The sequence below is a fragment of the Oryx dammah genome, unplaced genomic scaffold (assembly GCF_014754425.2).
Source record: "Oryx dammah isolate SB20612 unplaced genomic scaffold, SCBI_Odam_1.1 HiC_scaffold_2, whole genome shotgun sequence".
NCBI lineage: Eukaryota > Metazoa > Chordata > Mammalia > Artiodactyla > Bovidae > Oryx > Oryx dammah.
In genome coordinates, this window is record NW_024070186.1 from 191,329,093 (window position 1) to 191,349,122 (window position 20,030).

Consider the following 20,030-nt stretch of genomic DNA (forward strand, 5'->3'; position numbering starts at 1 on the left):
CCCCAGCAGGCAGAGGCTGGATCTCCCCTGTGACCAGGGAAGACAGTCACAAAGACAGAAGCCCACGTTATGTCTGGTGCTGAGAATGGAGTGGAGTGGAGGAGATGAGCTGGAGGGGAACGTGGCCGTTCTAGATGGGTGGTCAAGGAGGGGCAGCTGGGAGAGGGGTCTGGTTGATGGCAGGGTCTGGTGGCCTCTGGGGGAATAAACCACAGTCGGCACACACAACCCCTGGATTCTCGCCAGGAACTGCTCTTTTTCCATCTGTCTGCACCCTGTGCCTGCTGGTCATCCAGGCCACCCAATGTTTAGCTCCCAAGGGAGCTGCATTGGAGCCCAGGAACAACCTTGGGAGGCTGTGGCATTGCACTGCCTGCTGAACCAGTGCCCAGCGTCCAGCCTCGGTGTTCTGATGGGCACTCTGGTGTCTCCTGTGGAGCCGCCAGCACAGTGCGCCCAGCACTGCCCGGGCCACCAGCCTCTGCTGCTGTCCTGTGCTGGGCGCGTGGGCTCTGCTGAGAACCTCTGTTCTCCAGCGGGGGCCACGGTGGGGCCTGATGGAGCCCCGGGCCGGCTCTCCTCTGGCTGCTCTGGATCGCCCCTGGAGCGGGCAGTGGGCCCGCCTGCCCTGTCCACGGTGCCCAGACCGCAGGCCAGATTCTGAACACCTGTTAGCTCCCTAAGGGGGTTGGGGGGGGGAGCCCAGAGCCCCTCTCCGGGGCAGGAGGTGCTCTAGGGACAGGGAGGGGAGGGTGGAGGCTGCTGTGGACCGCAGGGCAGCCAAGAGGGTGGCAGGAGTGGTGCCTGCAGCAGGAGGACGTGTCCGGTTCCAGGTCCTCAGGGAGCACGGAGCAGGGTCAGCTAGGGTGCGGGTGGAGCACCAGGCTGAGGAGTGGGGCGTCCGCCCTGCAGGCATCGGGGAAGGAGTGACAAGATTGGATAGTCCATTTGGGGTGGCCGCCTGCTGCCGCTTCTCCCACTGTAGGCCGCCTCTGTGCTCCCATCACGGCCAGAGGAGCTGTCTGAGCCTTGGCTGAGGGGACCGAAGAAGGGAGCTCTGGCCTGGGGCTGTAGCTGCTCCTGAGGAGCGGTCCCAGGGGCCATGGGGACACCTCGGTGAGGAGGCAGGCCCTGGGGCAGGATTCCTGCCTGTTTCCCCCAGTGATGGCTCTGAAGGCACCTAGATAGGCCGGGTGGTGCATGGAGAACAGGCAGCACCCCATGGGGGGCCAGGCGACTAGGGGCTGCGGGGGCTCGGCCGAGGGGGCACAGAGGGAGGCCCGCAAGCTCCGGACCATCTGCGTTTCCATGGCTTGGCTGCACCCTGCTGTGTTGCCCTCTGCTCTCCTTCCTCGCGCTGGCATGGAGAGGCGCCCCCCCGCAGAACCTCTCTGGACGCGTCTTGGGGTGGCATTCTGCCCTCTGCCCTCCTGAAGCCAAGGCCTCCCCACCTGCATGCTCCGAGCACAGGCTGATGGGGTGCTTGTTCAGACCCTCCTGGAACTTGGGGCCGAGGCTCTCATGAGCCAGCATTTCACTGATTGCCGAGCTCAGCCCTGCTGGTCTGGGTGGGCCCTGGCAGCCTCGAGCAGCTGGATTCCCGGGGAAGATGGGCGAGTCCTAATGGCCGTCGACAGTGCTACCTGGGCGCAGCCGGGGTTTGTGGCGGTCACGAGCTGGACGGCTCCTTCTAACGTTTCTCCCCTCTCTGCATGTCTGATCTCGCACCCTGTGTAGGCATGACGAGTATTCTGATGTCAGCCATTGGACTCCCTGTGTGTCTTAGCCGCGCACCCCAGCCCGCCAGCCCTCCCGCCTCCTGTCTGGCCTCTAAAAGTCACAGCTCAGTTAAGAGATTGAGGAAAATGTCCATGAAAGGTAGTTCCTGCTCACAAATACTCTCTGGCCTCTGCTCAGCCTCCTCCGAGTCTCGCTGCCTCTGACTCTCCCGTACCCGCCGCTCTCCTCTGACCACCTTGGCCCTTCGCCCTCCCCTCGCCTGCGGGTGGTGATGGGCTCAGTGGCCCGCCCCACCCTCGGCAGCAAGCCTGGCCCCTGGGAATCCACTCCCCTCTGAGAACCAGAGTTCAGTGCTGCAGTGGAAGCGTGAGAGGCCTGTGCTTGAAGACTCAGTGACTGTAAACACAAGTTCGAGGCAAGACGAGGTTCAGGAGGGGGGACAGCTCTGTCCCTTCCACTGCGCCCACTGTGTGTCTCAGGAGGGGCCAGCCCATGTGGGGCTGCTTCAGAGGGGTCCCCAACGACCGTGCCATTCCTGTCACATGGCTAGGGGAGAAGGGGTTTCAGAATTGTTAGAAGGTGCTGTGTGAGTCAGATGAGAATTCAAGAGGAGGGGCTGCTGCATAGTAAGTTCTGCACCTGTCATTTCTAAACTGTGGCTCTGCTGCCATCACTGGGCCAGACAAGTGACTGCTTCCGGGACCTTTGGATGGCGTGAGCAGGGCTTTGGCCCCGCCAGTCCTGGGTTTGCAGCGCTCGCTCACCAGCTTTGTGATCTCATGCCAGCTTCCCCATTCATGAGCAGTGGGCCTCCTACCCGGCAGACCGGTTGTGGGAGGAAGAGGAAATAAACACACAGGGGCAGTGCCTGGCATATGGTGACGGTTGCTCTGATCGACTTCACTGCCTGTCTGACCGTCGAGAGGAGGAGGGGAGGGAAACCAGGGAAGGGCGCCCTAAGCGCCCAGCTGCCATCACCACCCCTAGCCTTGCTCCCTCTTCTTACTCTGTCTCAGGGCTGGATCTGTGGGCAGGGCTGCTTCCTGAGACACTCGGGGTTTGCTCTGAAAACACACGGCGTTCAAAGCAGACCCTCTGGCCTTCCTGGGCTCAGATGTCCTTTCCTGGATGGCCCTCTTTTGAGAAAAGTGGATCATGGAGAGTTAACATCAGTTCTGAAAGGCTACCTGGATGCGGGGAGGTGGGAGAGGACGGGGTGCTGAGACAGGCCTTGCCGGAGGGGTTCTGGGGTTCAGCTGGAGACTGGCCTGTCACCAAAGTGGCCTTTTAGACCAGGCTTTTCTGGAAGGTCTCTCCCCTCAGAGTAGAGTTCCAGGTACTAGGCTGGCCACCTGTTGCTGGTGGGGATCGTGCTTTGGTCTGGCTTTCTCTCCAGTGAGCAGAGTCAGGGTCCTCGAGGTCTGTGTCTGGGGTTGTGTGTGCGTGTGGTTGGGGGTGCCTGGTCTCCCCTGGCTTCTAGCTGCCTCTCAGGTCATAGCAGCTAATGCCTTTTCAGTGCTCACCCCTAGGACTGGCGTCAGGTCCACTTTTTAGATGAGTGACCTGAGACTCAGAGGTGACCTGATTTGGTCCCAGCCCAAGAGCCAGACTCCATCCTGCCCTCACCCAGCCCCGACCCCTCCGCTCCCTCTTGCCTGTCACTGGGCCTCCTCTGGTCTAGAGGGGGCTCCTGCTGTTGAGCCCTCAGACTTGTAAGTCGCTGTAGCCACAGGCTGATAGCTGGGAGCTTGGGCTTACGCCAGAGCCCCTCTGGTCTCAGAGGCTGGGACCAGGAGCTCCCCCGGACTTGAGGTAGGCAGGCCTCCCGGCGTCGCCCTCCCAGACTGGGCCGGTCTCCCCGTCCCTCCCTCTGCTCCTGTTTTGCCACCACTCTGTGACTCTGCTGATTGACTCTCGAGCTGCAGGGGGGAGGTGGGGAGGGGGTGCTTGTCCTTGGGGTGGGGCCTGTTCGGTGCAGGGCCTCCCCCTCCAAGCTTCATGCCCAGGTGCACACAGAGGGGTGGGAGGTTTCGAGAGGAGGAGGCGGGGGGATGGAGCTGTGGGCAGCTGAGGAATCGAGGAGGCGGGTCACTGGCACCCCAGTCCAGGGACAAGCCCAAGAGCACCGTGGTTGGCCGTGGCCTTGTGGCTGTTCCCTGCGGCCAGTGTGCACACAGATGTCCCCACAGGGTGGGCGTGCACTGTACATGTGACTCAGAACACTTACTTCTCTTACCCAGACTTTCTTCTGAGAATAATGAAAGTTGAGTAAAATCACCTGGCCAGAACACACTCCAGAGCATTTGTTTAGAAGCTGCTCTTTGACCCTCCTGCATGTCCTCTGAAGCCTGGGTCTGGGTTCCTGAGTGAAGGTGCGCGGGGCTGTGGCTGAGGCCCCGCCTGTGGCTCCTGAAGGCCACGGCCAGCTGCTGTCTCTGCTTCTCTTCCTCCAGGGCTCCTGGGCCCGCCCCTCGCCCGCCCCGTCCCCGGTGGAGCTCTGGACTGTTCTGCGCCTGGCCTGTTCTCTCCTCTCCTGCACACTAACCTTCCTGTCTGAGCCATCCTAACCTCCTTCCTGGTAGCTTGGACTGCTCCCTGTCCTCCTCTTTCCCAGCGTCTCCAGTTCGTTCTCCTCGGGACACCATTTATGTTCTTCTCTCTCCTAGGAGGGTCCCCAAAGCCAGAGCCAGAGCAGGTGATCAGAAACTACACCGAAGAGCTGAAGACGGCCCCGGAGGAGGTGCGTGTCCCGGGAGTCGCGCTGCTTTTGCTTTTGTTTGGTAACGGGATGGCTCAGACGAGGCCCCCAGCCTGTCCTCTGCCGGAAGGTGCCTCGTCCAGAGACCAGTCCTGCCCCCCCTGGCTTCGGGGAGGGCCAGCCAGGGTTCCTGCTTTTAACCCCGTCACAGCTTCACCTGACTCATCTCTGCTGAGTCTCATTTCCGGGCTATGATGCCACTGTTCTCCAGCTTGAATGGAGAGCCCTGGAGAATCCTGAGGGGTGGGTTCAAGGTCATGCATGCTGGTTCAGAGCTGAGGTCTCTCTGGCCGCCTTCTCCTGCAAGTCAAGAACACAGGAAGCATCTGGTTGGTAAAGGTTTGGACAGAAACTTGGAAGTCCTTCTCTCCTCGTGCCTCCCCTCCTGCCCGCCCCCTTCACAGGAGTCTGTCTGTCCATCTCTCTGCTCTTGTGCTTACCTGACACAGCTGGGCTGTTTGGCCCCCGGCTGCCTCCCCGCCAGCTGCTGACCACACAGCCAATGTGTGGCCGTGATGGTTTAGTACCCCCTGCTCATGCCACCTGCCTGTTGCCATGTTGCTGTGCTTATGGAAGCAAAGAGATGGCCCCAGCCTTTTTTTGAACCAGGGAGGGCTTGCTGGAGGTGGAGGCATCTTATACTGGGCAGAATGCCCACGGGAGTCTAAGCAGGAGGAATGCTTCTGCTTACTCTGATGTGTAAGATGAAGTCCCAGCCCCTGGTCGTGGCCTTCAGGGCCTCCCGGGACCTGGTCCCCTCCACTTGGGTCACCCCTGCCCTGCAGGTGCACCAGCCCCCAACAGAAACGCCGGCTCCTGCTTCAGTACACTCTCCTCTCTCCTGCCTGTGTGTTGCTGTGCTCGTGCTTCTGACAGGTTCCCTTTCCCTCGGAAAGCCCAGCGCTGCGGGCCCCTCCTGTCCTTTCCTCTCTGCTGGGCTCTTCTGCTACCTTCTCAGCCCAGGCTCCAGGTGTCACAGCAGCCCCCAGGCTTGGTGCTGCCTGCCATCCCCTCCACCACGGTGACAGTGACTGCTCTGAGGCTGCAGACACCAGTGATCCCTTGGTGCTCCCAGCCTCCAGAACAGAGAGCTGTGGGGTTGACTTAGATTGGGGCCCAGCATTTCTGCAGATGGCGGCTGGTCCTCAGGACTCGCCCTGTGGCGCAGGGGCTGGGGGTGAGCCTGCCCCGTGTGGGTCCCCCTCCAGGACTGCACCATCTGTATGGAGAAGCTGTCCGTGGCGTCTGGGTACAGCGACGTGACCGACAGCAAGACCATCGGGCCCGTGGCTGTGGGCTGCTTGGCCAAGTGCAGCCACACTTTCCACCTGCTCTGCCTGCTGGCCATGTACTGCAACGGGAACAAGGTACCCATGGCCCCCCGGCCGGGGGAGGGGGATCGGGGTCACCTGCCCGTCCCGGTTGTGCTGCACCTGAGCAGGTGACTGGGGCTGCCCTGTGAGGAGCCTGGGGCCCGCCCAGAGACTGCCTTGAGATGTCCGCAGTCCTGGCCCTGCAGCGGGAGGGGGTTGGGGGTGGTAGGAGACGCCAGGCTGCCCTGCCTTTGGTATGATTTAGCCAGAGTAGACAGAGGTCGGGGAGCAGAGAGAGCCAAGGCCCGTGGGGGGTTCGTGCCTGGGTTGTCCCCTGTGCAGCGTCCTCGTGCCACGCGTACTGGCCAGGGCGCCAGCCTCAGCAGTCCTTCCGAAACAGGGTTTTCTGTTGCATTTTAAATATGACTCAGCTGTGTAGCAGAGAAGGTGATGGCACCCCACTCCAGTACTCTTGCCTGGAAAATCCCATGGACGGAGGAGCCTGGTGGGCTGCAGTCCATGGGGTCACGAAGAGTCGGACACGACTGAGCAACTTCACTTTCACTTTCCACTTCATGCATTGGAGAAGGCAATGGCAACCCACTCCAGTGTTCTTGCCTGGAGAATCCCAGGGACAGGGGAGCCTGGTGGGCTGCCGTCTATGGGGTCACACAGAGTCGGACACGACTGAAGTGACTTAGCAATAGCAGCAGCAACTGTGTAGACTTTGGTTTATAAACCTAATTTTTCTACCTGATGCCAGTCTCTTGGTACTTTGTCCCTTTAATGAAAATTGCATAATGAGTTTCTGGGGTAAAACTTGTCTTTCTAAGAAAATTGCCAAAATTGAATTTATTTGCAAGGAGTCTGCCAGGGAGCTGGGCGACTGGCCCGGGACCTGCTGGGTGACCAGGGAACCAAACTCATGTCCCTGCAGGTCTCTTTCCCATCTAGTCAGTGGGGTGGCTGGCCTGGGTGCCCTCTCGGGGTCACCGGCTCAGTCCACGACCTTCTACCCTGTCCCAGGATGGAAGCTTGCAGTGTCCCTCCTGCAAAACGATCTACGGGGAGAAGACTGGGACCCAGCCCCGGGGGAAGATGGAGGTGTTCACGTTTCAGATGTCCCTCCCTGGCCACGAGGACTGTGGGACGATTCTCATAGTCTACAACATTCCCCATGGCATTCAGGTGAGGGGCACGGCACAAGAGGAGCCTCCTTGGATCTTTCTGGAATCGGCCCCTCTCTGGGGCTCTTCCTGTGCCACTCTGTCCCCCGGGGTCACTGAGGGTGCCCGGCTGCCCAGTCAGACTCCCAGCAATCAGGAGGCACTCGTGCTGGGGGCTCCAGCCAGCCCTTAGGGTTGTGGAAGCAAAGAGATGGCCCCTGCCTTTTCTTGAACCAGGGGGGAGCTTCCTGGAGGCAGAGGCATCTTAGCTGTACTTGTACTGGGCAGAAGGCCCACAGGAGTCTAAGCAGGAGGAACAAGCGCGTCTGTTGGGCTAGCTGGTTGGCTGGGGAGCCCACAAGCAGGAACCCTCCCAAGGGGCAGAGTGCAGGGCAGAGAGGTGCCTGCAGTAAGGCCTGACCACTCTTGAGGGACCGGCTCAGTGGCCTGATCCAGACCTGTGTGGGGTGTGGAGGAGCAGGGACCTCAGCTGCAGGTCCCAGTGGAGACCCAGACGAGAGTCTGGGCTCCTCAGCTTTCTGCCTTGGACCGGGGGATCTCAGTGTCCCCCCAGAGCCTCGTTGGCTTAGGAAGATAAAGGAGGACAGGATGTCCCTTGGTTTTGTCCAATTATGTGCTTTCCCCTGGTTGTCCTCCAAAGTGACATTGTGCTCAAAGTGAAACTGGAAAAGTTAGAAACATTCTAGATAGCAGTAGAGCCACAAAGCAGGAGAGGAATTTGGAGTTATACATGGTGTGTCTCCGTGGGCTGAGGGCAGGGCAAGGGCCGAGCGTGGTTCCAGCCCCCGCCCTCTGTCTAGCCTGCTGCCATGGTCTCGGGGCCCTGCTCCATCCGGAGAGAGCAGTGGAGGTGCTGTGCGCCCCAGTGATGGTGAAGCAGGCCCTGCCATCCAGTCCAGAGAGCCCTGTGCCCAGAGGGTTGCCAGCGAAGTAGGAGCTTCCAGCCCGGCCTCTGACAGGTCTAGTTTCCTCAGGGGCATGGAGGCTGTTAGCGGGTGTGGTGCCCAGCAGAGCAGCATGGGTTCAGGGAGGGCAGGCGTGGGCAGGCCGTGTGCATGCTGGGTCTTTAGAGCAAGATATGAGACAGCAGTTGATTTGGTCACTTGCGTGCAGGAGGAGCCCCGCCTGGAAGGTGGCGGGGTGAAGCTGGGGAGAGGGGGCCCTGTCCCAGCAGCTCTGTAGCCCGAGAGCCCCTTGGCTCCCACTCTCACCATCTGTGTTCCTCCTGCAGGGCCCTGAACACCCCAACCCTGGAAAGCCCTTCACTGCCAGAGGGTTTCCCCGCCAGTGCTACCTTCCCAACAACGCCCAGGGCCGCAAGGTAAAGGCCCGGCTGCCGCCCCTGGGAGCAGCCTCCATGCCCCTCCCCCGCCGCTGGCAAGTCCGGCCTGGCTGCCCCTGAGCAGCAGGTGGCTGTTGGGTTGGGAGAGCCGCCTCGGTGGCCGCGCCAGCTCTGCCTCTGCCCACCTTACTGCGACAGGAGGAGGGGATGAAGCCTGCGGGCTGGCTGGGGTGTGGGCTGCCCCTTCCTGGGGACCTGCTGCAGGTTAGTCGTCTGGGTATGGGGCATCCAGGCAGAGACGACCTGACCACAGGTGCTCCGGGGGGAGGACAGGGGTCTTCCTGCGGCCTAGTGTGATGGGATGTGGTGGAACTGGGGCCGCTTCACCACGGGTGATGGGGGTGGTCTGTGGAGCTGCCTCTGCACTGAGTCCTGACTTGGGGCTTCCCAGCTCAGAGGAGGGGCTTCCCAGGTGGCTCAGCTGTAGAGAACCTGCCTGCTAATGCAGGAGACATGGGTTCAATCCCTGGGTCAGGAAGGTTTCCTGGAAAAGGAAGTGGCGCCCCACTCCAGCATTCTTGCCTAGGAAATCTCATGGACAGAGGGGCCTGGGGGCTACAGTCTATGGGTTCGCAGAGAGTTGGACATGACTAAACAGCTGTGAGAAGGCTGGGAAAGAGCATTCCAGGCAGACAGAACAGCCAGGGTGGGGGCTTTGGGGTGGGGACAGCCCCAAGGGCACGAAGAGGCTAAGGGAGGTGAGGGGGGTGTCAGGAGTGTCTGTCCTCCAGGCCAGCCCCTGCAGCCAGGGTTTGTTCAGAGCACTCCTTCACAGCCTTCTCCTGCTCCTTCCCCTCCACCCCGTCCTCCCCACCCCCCCCCCTCCATCCCCTCCCCTCCCCTCTCCATCCCCTCCCCTTGGGCAGGTCCTGGAGCTGCTGAAGGTGGCCTGGAAGAGGCGCCTTATCTTCACAGTAGGGACATCCAGCACCACCGGAGAGACGGATACAGTGGTGTGGAACGAGATCCACCACAAGACCGAGATGGACCGCAACGTGACAGGCCACGGCTACCCCGACCCCAACTACCTGCAGAACGTGCTGGCCGAGCTGGCCGCCCAGGGGGTGACCGAGGACTGTCTGGAGCAGCAGTGACCCACGGCCTGGCTGGCCCGGTTCGCCCACCACGACGGCGGGCTCTCTCTGGATTGTGGGCTCCCCATGCCCGCCCGTCCCCCTCCCTGTGCCCGCCGGGCCTGAGTCTCTGTGGAAACCGGGCGAGCCTGGGAGTCGTACATGTGGGGGCTTCGGATGCTGCTACCTCAGTGTGTGGGCCCCTCCATCCTCGGTGGGCTGCGTGGGGCCCTCAGTGTCCGGGGTGAGGAGAGGCTGCCTGCCGTGTGCGCCGCGGGGGCAGGCCTGGGTCTGGGTCAGCTGCTCATACCTCAGATGTTCTGTTTGCAATAAATGCCCTAAAGCCAAAGACCGTGGGCCCTGTGGGTTTGCCATTGGAGAGGCTGCATGTGTACATCTGTGTGTATGTGTGAAGATTGGATGTATGAAGGCCAGCCCACACATGTCTTGCTGCATCAGAGAAGGAATGGACCTGAAAGGCTTCCTGTTCAACCTTTGTTTCTTCCTAAATGAGACACAGGCTGTGGGGAGGCCAGGAGCCGGGCGCTGACCCGAGCAGCTCCCCTGCCCCACCCCAGTTCTCCTTGCAGTGGGCCTTCAGCAGCTCTGCCAGGGAGACCCCCCCAGCTCCTCCCATTTACTTCCTTGGGGGTTCTGGCTTCCTAAGCGGGTTCTGACTCTCTAAGTGCTGCTCATATGGGGACGTGTACTGCTGTGTCCACTTTACAGATGAGGAAACGGAGGTTTAAATGCACAGTAGTAGAGCTGGGACTGAATCCCAGCCAGGCCTGGTCTGACCCCCACCCTCAAGATTCCAATCCTTCGCAGTCTTCTTAGAAAGAGGATCCAATACTCCAAGGCTTCCTGAGGGCAAGGGGGGTGGGGTGGGGGGTGTGTGCTTGTGGCTTTCACAAGCCCTTTTCTCCCTAAGAAAGAAACTTAAATTCTGTTTTATGATTTGTTGTTAAAAAGATCATTGTATGTTAGAGTATTTACTTTCACCTAGAAGTTACTTTTTTTCCTCTTCTGATTGTGAAAAGAAAGTAAGGCAGCTTTGTGAGCCCCTGGCATCGTGCCCCCTGCCCTGTGGAGAAGCTGGTTTGGGGAGGGCCAGGAAGCCCCGATAGAGAAGCTGGACCCCAACTCTGTTAGGTTCCACAGTGAGACTCACTCCAGGGCTCACAGGGCAGAGGGGTTGTGTGGGTCCCTGAGTGCCCCGCCCCCACTCTTGGCTCCCATGCCACAGCGCAGTGAGAGAGCGAGAGCACAGTGTTTGCACATCGTATGCCTGATCAGACTCTCGTGTTCACAGTGTATCAAGAACTGTCATAACTCAACGATAAAAAAATCTTCAATTTTAATGGGCAAAGGACTTGAACACATTTCTCTGAAAAGGCTATACAGATGGCGGACAAGCAACGTCATTAGGGAAGTGCAAATCAAAACTGCAAAGTGATACCACTTCATACCCCCTAGGGTGGTTATGATAAAAAGTATATATAGGAAATATTGGTGAGGATGTGGAGAGATTGGAACCCTTGTCCACTGCTTGGAATGTAAAATGCAGCTGCTTTGGAAAGCTGGTGACCAGAGCCACAAAAAGCAGTTCCCATATGACTCAGCAGTTAAAACTGCTAGATAAATATCCAAGAACTGGAAACATGGTCCCAGTAGCGTTCATAACAGCCAAGAAGTGGGGACGACCCAAATAGCCATCGGTCGAAGAATGGATGAACAAAATACGATTTGTCCGTGCAATGGGATGCTATCCAGCCAGAAAAAAGAATGAAATGCTAACACATACAACATGGATGAGCCTTAACATTATATCAAATGAAACAAGCCAGGCAGAAAATGACACATTGTGTGTTTCTGTCTATATGAAACATCCAATCCACTGAGACAGAACGGACATCAGTGGTTGTCAGCAGGGGAAGGGGAATGGGAAGTGACTGTTTTAATGGGTACAGTGTTTCTTTTTGGGGTGATAAAGTTCTAGAATCCCGTGATTTATGGCAATGAAGTTTAAAAGGAAGTCTACAGGGCTTATGTTATATGGAAAGCATAAGGTTTTCCGATAAAAGAGTTTGAGCAACACCTCTCTGCCCCCCCTTCTTCCTACCTTGAGTGAGAACACGATGCCTGGAGCCACAGCAGCCATCTTGTTACAATAAGAAAAAAACACCAACAGGGAGTTCCCTGGTTGCCTAGTGGTTAGGAGTCTGCTTTCACTGCCCTGGCCTGGGTTCAGTCCCTGGTTTGGGAACAAGAATCCTGCAAGTTGTAAGGTATGGCAAAAAAAAAAAAAAAAAAAAAAGGTCAAGAGAATCTCAGAGACGTGGACCCTAATGTCATTTGACCAAACCCATACCAGCAGCCATCTTTCTCCAGAATTCCTGTAAATAAAAAACCCTTCTTGTTTAAAACAAAAACAACCTCCCCAAAAAGCAACCCCACCAAAACAAAACCCCCTAAACTGTACATTTTAAAGGGACATCTTAGGTTATGTGAATAATATCTTAATTTTAAAAATACATATAGGGAATTATCTGGAGAAGGAAATGGCAACCCACTCCAGTGTTCTTGCCTGGAGAATTCCATGGATGGAGGAGCCGTGGGCTGTGGTCCATGGGGTCGCAAAGAATTGGACATGACTGACCGACTATCCCACTATAGGGAATTCCCTGGCGGTCCAGTGGTTAGGACTTGGCGCTTTCACTGCCAGGGCCTGGGTTCAATCCCTGATCAGTTCAGTTCAGTTCAGTCGCTCAGTCGTGTCTGACTCTTTGCGACCCCATGAATCACAGCACGCCAGGCCTCCCTGTCCATCACCAACTCCCAGAGTCTACTCAAACTCACGTCCATCGAGTCCGTGATGCCATCCAGCCATCTTATCCTTGGTCGTCCCCTTCTTCTGCCCCCAATCCCTCCCAGCATCAGTCTTTTCCAATGAGTCGTCTCTTCGCATGAGGTGGCCAAAGTACTGGAGTTTCAGCTTTAGCATCATTCCTTCCGAAGAAATCCCAAGGTTGATCTCCTTCACAATGGACTGGTTGGATCTCCTTGCAGTCCAAGGGACCCTCAAGAGTCTTCTCCAACACCACAGTTCAAAAGCATCAATTCTTTGGGGCTCAGCCTTCTTCACAGTCCCAACTCTCACATCCATACATGACCATAGGAAAAACCATAGCCTTGACTAGACGGACCTTTGTTGGCAAAGTAATGTCTCTGCTTTTGAATATACTATCTAGGTTGGTCATAACTTTTCTTCCAAGGAGTAAGCGTCTTTTAATTTCATGGCTGCAGTCACCATCTGCAGTGATTTTGGAGCCCCAAAAAATAAAGTCTGACACTGTTTCCACTGTTTCCCCATCTATTTCCCATGAAGTAATGGGACCGGATGCCATGATCTTTGTTTTCTGAATGTTGAGCTTTAAGCCAACTTTTTCGCTCTCTTTTACTTTCATCAAGTGAATGTGACAGAATGTGGTCCACTGGAGAAGGGAATGGCAAGCCACTTCAGTATTCTTGCCTTGAGAACCCCATGAACAGTAGGCAAAGGCAAAATGATAGGATACCGAAAGAGGAACTCCCCAGGTCATTAGGTGCCCAATATGCTACTGGAGATCAGTGGAGAAATAACTCCAGAAAGAATGAAGGGATGGAGCCAAAGCAAAAACAATACCCAGTTGTGGATGTGACTGGTGATAGAAGTAAGAGCCGATGCTGTAAAGAACAATATTGCATAGGAACCTGGAATGTCAGGTCCGTAGGCAAATTGGAAGTGGTCAAAAAAGAGATGGCAAGGGTGAACGTCGACATTCTAGGAATCAGTGAACTAAAATGGACTGGAATGGGTGAATTTAACTCAGATGACCATTATATCTATTACTGTGGGCAGGAATCCCTCAGAAGAAATGGAGTAGCCATCATGGTCAACAAGAGTCCGAAATGCAGTACTTGGATGCAATCTCAAAAACAACAGAATGATCTCTGTTCGTTTCCAAGGCAAACCATTCAATATCACAGTTATCCAAGTCTATGCCCCAACCAATCCCTGATCAGGGAACTAAAATTTCTCAAGCTGAGTAGTGTGGCTAAAAAAATTAATGAAAAATTTAAAAGAATTCTAAAAAGTAAAAAAATAGATGTATATACATATATAGTGAGAACCCAAGGGAGTGATGTAAGCAGGGCACTGGCCAGCCATCCGGGCTCTATGATCAAAGGAAACAAGGGAGGATGTGGCCTTGTGAAGGGAGGGCAGGACCACTGGGCCCTGAGGGAGCTAGAGCTGCCCCCTTCCTCCCCTGGGTGGGGATGGAAGGCCAGAGGGAGGCGCCTGGTACGCGGGGTGCAGGAATCTCTGGCATGTGGCTCTCCTCCCCAAGGCTGGGGGTCTGGGTGGGACCCAAACTCAGACACAGGCCTCTGGGGTGACCTGGCTGGCACCCGGGGATCCAGGGGCCTCTCTCAGCCCTGGCCTGCCTCTGCCCAGCCTCCTCCCTGGGGTGGGCTGGGCTGGGAGGCGGAGTGGGGTGCTTTTATGTTTTCAGGTCTTTCCAGCCCTTGGCCAGCGGGGCAGCCTGACTAACCAGCTCCTCCAGGCCCACGGTGTGTGGGGAGGGGCGCCGCCCAAGGCAGCCAGACCGGCCCCAGGCTGTGGGTGTGGAAGCAGGCCGGTGGGCACCCTGCAGGCCATCATGGGGCTCCCCTCCAGGCAGCCTTGCCCCTGGCTGCTGCTCTTGGTGGTGCTGGGCTGGCCCCAGCCCTGCCTCAGCCTGGGTAAGTGGGGGTCCCGGGAGGGGTGCACCCGACCAGACCCTAGGGGCTGAGGCACCTGCTGGAGTGATTAGACCCTGGGACCCCCTGCCCCCCACCAACCGGGAGAGGCAGCCCCAGGGGCAATGGGCCCTGGACCCTCACGCCTCTCTCCACGGCCCCAGAGCTCATCCCCTACACGCCGCGGATAACCGCCTGGGACCTGGAAGGGAAGGTCACGGCCACCACGTTCTCCTTGGAGCAGCCGCGCTGTGTCCTAGATGGGCACTCCAGCGCTGCTGACACTGTCTGGCTGGTGGTGGCCTTCAGCAATGGTAGGTTCCGGTGCAGGTCTGGGGCCTGGGGTGACGGGTGGGTCTGAGGACAGCTCTTAACTGGGTGTGAATGGGGAATTCGGGCTTTATCCTGCAGGGGATCTGATTTGTGTCTGGAGGGTCACTCTGGGCTCTGAGGCATGGAGGGCGCGGGGCTATGGGAGTGGACCGCCTGTCTCCTCCTGCCCTCCGGCCCCAGCTGTCTGTGCCTCCCTCCTGCAGCCTCTAGGGTCTTCCAGAACCCCCAGACACTGGCTGAGATCCCAGCCTCCCCACGGCTGCTGACCGATGGCCACTACATGACGCTGCCCCTGACCATGGACCAGCTGCCCTGTGAGGACCCGGCGGGTGGCAGCAGGCGCGCCCCCCTGCTTAGGGTGGGCAATGACGCCGGCTGCCTTGCTGACCTCCATCAGCCTCGCTACTGCAATGCCCCCCTCCCGGGCCCGGGGCCTTACAGGTGAGTTGCCTGACCTGAAACCTGGAAGGGAGCTGTGCTGGGAGATGGAGGGGTGGGAGTTGGGTTCTGTGACCAGGGCTGCCCCCCACCCCACCCCACCCCCACCCCAGTCTCCACCCAGGCCTCTGTCCTGGCCCCGGCTCCTTCCTGGCTGCAGGCCGAGCAAGCCCCTCCCATTCTCCAGCCTTGGTTTCTTCCTGTGTGGGGTCGGATCTCCTGGAGGGGCAGGTGGTCTCCACGAGGAGGTGGGCATCACAGAGCTGGTGAGGGATGGGAAGGGGTCTGCAGGCCCCAGCATAGGGGGAGGGGAATGCTGGAGACCGCCCCTCCCACAGGTGGGTCTGGCAGGAAAGTCAGCCTGGTGCTGAGGGTGGAACCAGGGTGGGAGAGCAGGGGTCCAGCGAGCAAGGGGACAAGGCCAGACAAACTCAGGGTGACTAAGTGTTGCTGGGGGAACCGGCAGGGGCCACAGGGACAGCGGGGCAGAGTGTAGCCGCCTTCCACCCCGGCGCCCCTCACCCTCTCACCCAGTGGCCACTCCCTGACTCAGCCTCCCTCCCCGTCCCTAGCGGCCACCAGAGCCGGCTCCCGTCAATGGCAGGTGCCAGCCTGCCTGGATCCCAGAGCCCCTACCCCGAACAGAGATACAACTCAAGTTCTGGGCGGTGCCCTCGGAGCTCAGCCTGCCCGCTCCCCTGATCCTGGTCTCTGAGCACGCCCTGAGCACACCTCTCCCTCCTGGCCTTTGCCTGGGGTGCCCGCTCCTATTGGGCCTTCCAAGGCCTCACAGACTCCACACAGCCAGCAGTTTTCCTCCGGAGAACAGGGGCTGGGGCCTCACACACCCTTGTGAGCCACCCTGAGGCCCCCTGTATGTGGCATTTAGTCATGGGACCCCTGAACCAGAGAGGGTGTCTGAAAAGTGGCTGTTCAGGTGGTTGAGGGCTGGTGGCAGAGGTTGCTGTGGCCAGAGAGGTCTCGGGGTGCTTAGCACAGGGCGCCCCCCTGCCCTGAACATGACAGGCCCACAGCCTGGCCATCATGAGCTGCCTGGGGCCTGGCCAAGGTGGGAGCCTTGCCCAGAGCAGTCAAGGCGTGGAGCCTCATCCCTGGTCCTCTCCCCCAGGGTGAAGTTCCTGCTGATGAACTCCAGGGGCTCACCCCAGGCCGAGACGAGGTGGTCCGACCCCATCGTTCTCCACCAAGGTAGCGTGGAAGGCTGGGCGCTCCGACTCCAGTGTGCCCTGTGGACCAGCCAACATCGGCACCCTGGTTGTGCTCAGCTGGCCCCTCCCCCAGCTACCATGGGACTGGGGGCCCTGAGTCAGAGTCCAAGTCCAGGCCACCCCCTAAATAGAACCTCCCACTAGAGGGTGGAGTACTGGGTCAGCCCCATAGGCAGAGACACCAGCTCTGTCCACCCCAAAATGTTTGCCAACCCTCGGGTGCCCTAGGCTGAAGCCCCATCATGGACAGAAATAGTCTGCCCCTCCTTCAGGGAGCCAACCCTGTGCTGGGCACTGCTAGGTGGAAAAGAGGGGCCAGGGCAAGAAAGAGGCTGGAGCCGTGGTCCTGGGAAGCCTGCTTTCAGCAGAGCGCCAAGGAGCAGCTGTTCAGCAGACCAAGAAAACTGCACGTCAAAGGCCGAGTGTCCCATGGAGGGGTGCCTGGGAGACAGGCTGCAGAGGCTGGGGTCGGGGAGGCGAGGGGGCATGGATCTTGTCACATAAAGGCCTTGAATGCCAGACTCCAGGGAGCAGGGCAGCACCCAGTCGGTCCTGAGCTCCGCTGCCCCTCTGCCTGCCATGGGTGGTGGGAACAGTCCGGCAGGTGAGACCAAGGCAGAGGCTGGCATGACGGGTGGTCCAGGCTGGCAAAGTGCAAGTGCCCCAGCAGAGAGGGACAGATGAGCGGGCTCAGGAGGCCAGCTGGGGACGTGCGGCAGTCAGCATGGCAGGGAGGTGACCGCCCTGGGGTCCGAGGGCAGCCTCTGAAAGCCGCTGTGTGTGCAGGGAAGTCCCCAGGCTCCATTGACACGTGGCCCGGGCGGCGGAGTGGGGACATGATCGTCATCACCTCCGTCCTGTCTTCTCTGGGCGGCCTCCTGCTCCTGGCCTTCCTGGCAGCCTCCAGCGTGCGCTTGTGAGTGGCGACCCCCAGAGGGCCCCTCGCCCCCCCCAGAGCCCCTGGTCTCTGTCTGGCCCAGCACCTTCTGGGAGCCCTTTGGAAGCCCTGTAGTTTTGAGTTGGTTGGTGCCCCTTCTAGCAATGTGCAGGGAATTTCCACCCTGAGTGTCTCATCTAGGAGCTCAGGAAGGCGGTCCAGCAGGTCCTCTGATGACAGGTTCGTAGGCGGGGCCGCCGTGCTCTGCCTGGGCCCTGCTCCCTGACCGCGCTCTCTCTCCAGTGAGCCCTCAGTTGTTTCAATGAACTGACGCCTAGGGAGCCAGGGTGGCCACCCGGAGGAGACAGGCCTCCAGCTGGTCCTCCCAGGGAGGAGAGGGACATCAGAGGCTGCAGGAGGAGGGCTGTGGGAGCTCAGCAGCCCACTCCACCCAGCAGGGAGACACTCCACCCACAGCCTGTCTCCCTGTCCCCATCCAGCTCCAGCCTGTGGTGGCCGGAGGAGGCCCCAGAACAGCTGCGGACCGGCTCCTTCATGGGAAGGCGCTACATGACCCACCACATCCCGCCCAGTGAGGCGGCCACCCTGCCGGTGGGCTGTGAGCCTGGCCTGGAACGCTTCCCCAGCCTCAGCCCCTAGCTTGGCCCACCTGGCTGGGGCTAGGGCGGTGGGGGCCAGGGGGTGAGTGTACAGTGCACGTATGTGTGTGTGTGCGTGTATGTTCTGCATCACACCTCCCGCCCTGCCTGAAATCCCACTGCTAGCAGCCCTGCCTTAGGCTTTCTCATTTCCCCCGCCTCCAGGCAGTTGTGGGAGGGCCGCAGTCAGGCCAGGCATCCAGCCCCTAATGCCATCTGCCTCTGATCTGCCTACCTCAAGCAAGGCTGGAGGTCATGTGGACACACTGCCCGAAAGGAGGCTTCCAGGCCCCAGGAGGAGGCCTGCAGCGTGTTGGGCTGGGCCGGGCCCATCTTGGGGTACATGAGGCCCCTGTCCCTCTGTCCCTCCGTCTGTCCCTCACTGGCGGCTGGGGCTGCAGTGAGGCTTTCAGACGTGCCTCCATCTTCCCTGGACATGGGCCCTTTCTGAGGGTAGCCCTCACTGGCTGGAAGGTAAGACAGTGTAGATTGCTGTGATGATCCGGCTACCACTTCCTACCTCCTTGCACTTGCAGATAGCACACACAGTCATGCGCTCACTCCCATTCCACAAGCATTTATTGAGCGGCTGCTACATGCCACACACACAGTGTTAGGCATGGGCCCTCATGCAGGGCTTGCTGCTGTTCTTGGGGCACTCACTCACTGCTCTGGGCCTCAGATGACCACGTGTCCTGATGCGACCCGTTACTGTTGGGGGGGGCTATCACCCCCTCGGACTGTCATGCACCCTTGAGCTTACACTCCTGAGACGATCTGCCCCCGATGGACTCTCCTGTCCAGCAAACAGCGCCCGCATCACCCAGCAGGAACCACTTGACTCTCCAGCGTCCGTCCGCCTGCAAGGCCGGTGATTCCCACCGTGGACACAAGGGGGCGCCGTGGTCGCCGAGTCCCGCGCATGCGCACGTCTGTGCACAGCTGAGCGTCCCGTCGCTGGACCCGATGTTTCAGTGGCCGCCACGCACCTGGGTCTCTGGAGGTCGCGGCTCCAGTTTCCACCTCGGCCAAGCCAGAGGATGAGCGGTCACACTCTCGTTTGAGGATCAGCAGTGTGTCGTCCCACTGCACAGCTGTCACCGTTTTCTGGATGGAAAAACAGGCTCAGTGATCTGCCCTCGATGCACTGTCCCTGCATCCCGTGTCCCCCGGCCGCTCCCAGGCCCTTCTAAGCCTAACTGCGGCTCCCAGCATACAGGCCAACCCGAGGAGGGCGCCGAGCGGAGAAATCTACCCGCCTCCTCTGACTTTGGAGATGAATAAATGCAATCTTGCTCCTCCATTCCGGTGGTGCCCGCACTGGCTCTGGAAGAGGGGCAGTTACACGCGTTGCCCAGCCTGGCTCCGCCCTGTGCAACCTGCCCCTGCCACCAGCCCGGGCGCTGCCCCAAGCCTGTCCTCTAGATTGCTAGCCCTAGCTATGCATTGGGGTACCCCCATCTCCTGATGGCCCCAGGAAAACCCACCCCCAATGGGATGGGGGCAGGGCCAGGAAGCCCACCACTAATGCAGGTGGATTTAGCAGTGCTCCTTCCCAGGTAAACGCTTCATGGGAGTCTGCTTTCAAAACCCATGCACCTTGGTCCCTGTGGTCTCTCTCCCACCCTGCCTGCATCCTCACCAGCCACAAGACCGGCTCTCGGTGCAGTTGGGAGCTCAGGCCCTGGTGTCCTGGGTGACACCTGGCCATGAGAACCAACCCTGTAAGACTGCCACTTTTGGAATTCCGCTGCCCTAGAGCCCAGGATCCTCTTGGATTCTTGGAATTGTTGTTTAGTCGCTCAGTTGTGTCTGACTCTGCAACTCTATGGACTGTAGCCCGCCAGGCTCCTCTGTCCATGGGATTCTCCAGGCAAGAATACTGGAGTGGGTTGCCATTTCCCTCTCCAGGGGATCTTCCTGGCCCAGGGATCAAACCTGTGTCTCCTGCTTTGGCAGCCAATTCTTCACTTCTGAGCCATCTGAGAGGCTCATTCTTAGAATTGGAGGAGGGTTAAAAGTTGGCCCTGCACTATGCCAGCTACCACCAGTGGAGCCCGGCCCACGCTGTCCCTCCCAGGCCTGGCCCCAATACCAGACAACAAGGCCCTTAAGACCCAGGATGCCTGGCTTGGGGCCTACCCAGGAAGGGAGTGAGAAATAGGGATCCGCTGGTGTTTGCCTAGTGAAAAGATGAACAAACCTGCCCAAAGATGGAGGATCAGCCAGGAGCAGGAATTGCCCCTGGCTCTGGCATGTCCCGGGGTCCTTTGGTGGCTTGTTAGTGCCAGAATCTTTG

The 20,030-nt window shown here is 59.1% G+C and overlaps 2 protein-coding genes across 5 annotated transcripts in view; both read left to right on the plus strand.

Annotated features, from left to right (window-relative positions):
• The window catches only part of DTX2 (deltex E3 ubiquitin ligase 2), a 33,890-nt gene extending 24,124 nt beyond the window's left edge, over positions 1-9,766 (plus strand). For 2 of the 4 annotated variants that reach the window (XM_040261429.1, XM_040261438.1), the window contains 6 exons: positions 1,738-1,878; positions 4,407-4,480; positions 5,707-5,865; positions 6,838-6,999; positions 8,230-8,319; positions 9,207-9,762. In XM_040261429.1, the coding sequence (XP_040117363.1) occupies positions 1,738-1,878; positions 4,407-4,480; positions 5,707-5,865; positions 6,838-6,999; positions 8,230-8,319; positions 9,207-9,434 (854 nt within the window). In that variant the 3' untranslated portion in view covers positions 9,435-9,762. Of the gene's footprint in view, positions 1-1,737; positions 1,879-4,406; positions 4,481-5,706; positions 5,866-6,837; positions 7,000-8,229; positions 8,320-9,206 lie in introns of all 4 variants that reach the window. The other 2 variants (XM_040261449.1, XM_040261458.1) reach the window with 2 other exon arrangements.
• A 4,350-nt stretch (positions 9,767-14,116) lies between these two features.
• UPK3B (uroplakin 3B) lies at positions 14,117-19,034 on the plus strand. Its single transcript, XM_040261683.1, has 6 exons — positions 14,117-14,198; positions 14,360-14,509; positions 14,732-14,969; positions 16,096-16,175; positions 16,982-17,111; positions 17,573-19,034. The coding sequence occupies exons 1-6, from the start codon at positions 14,117-14,119 to the stop codon at positions 17,730-17,732; spliced, it is 840 nt and encodes a 279-aa protein (XP_040117617.1). The 3' UTR covers positions 17,733-19,034.
• Positions 19,035-20,030: the final 996 nt, after the last annotated feature.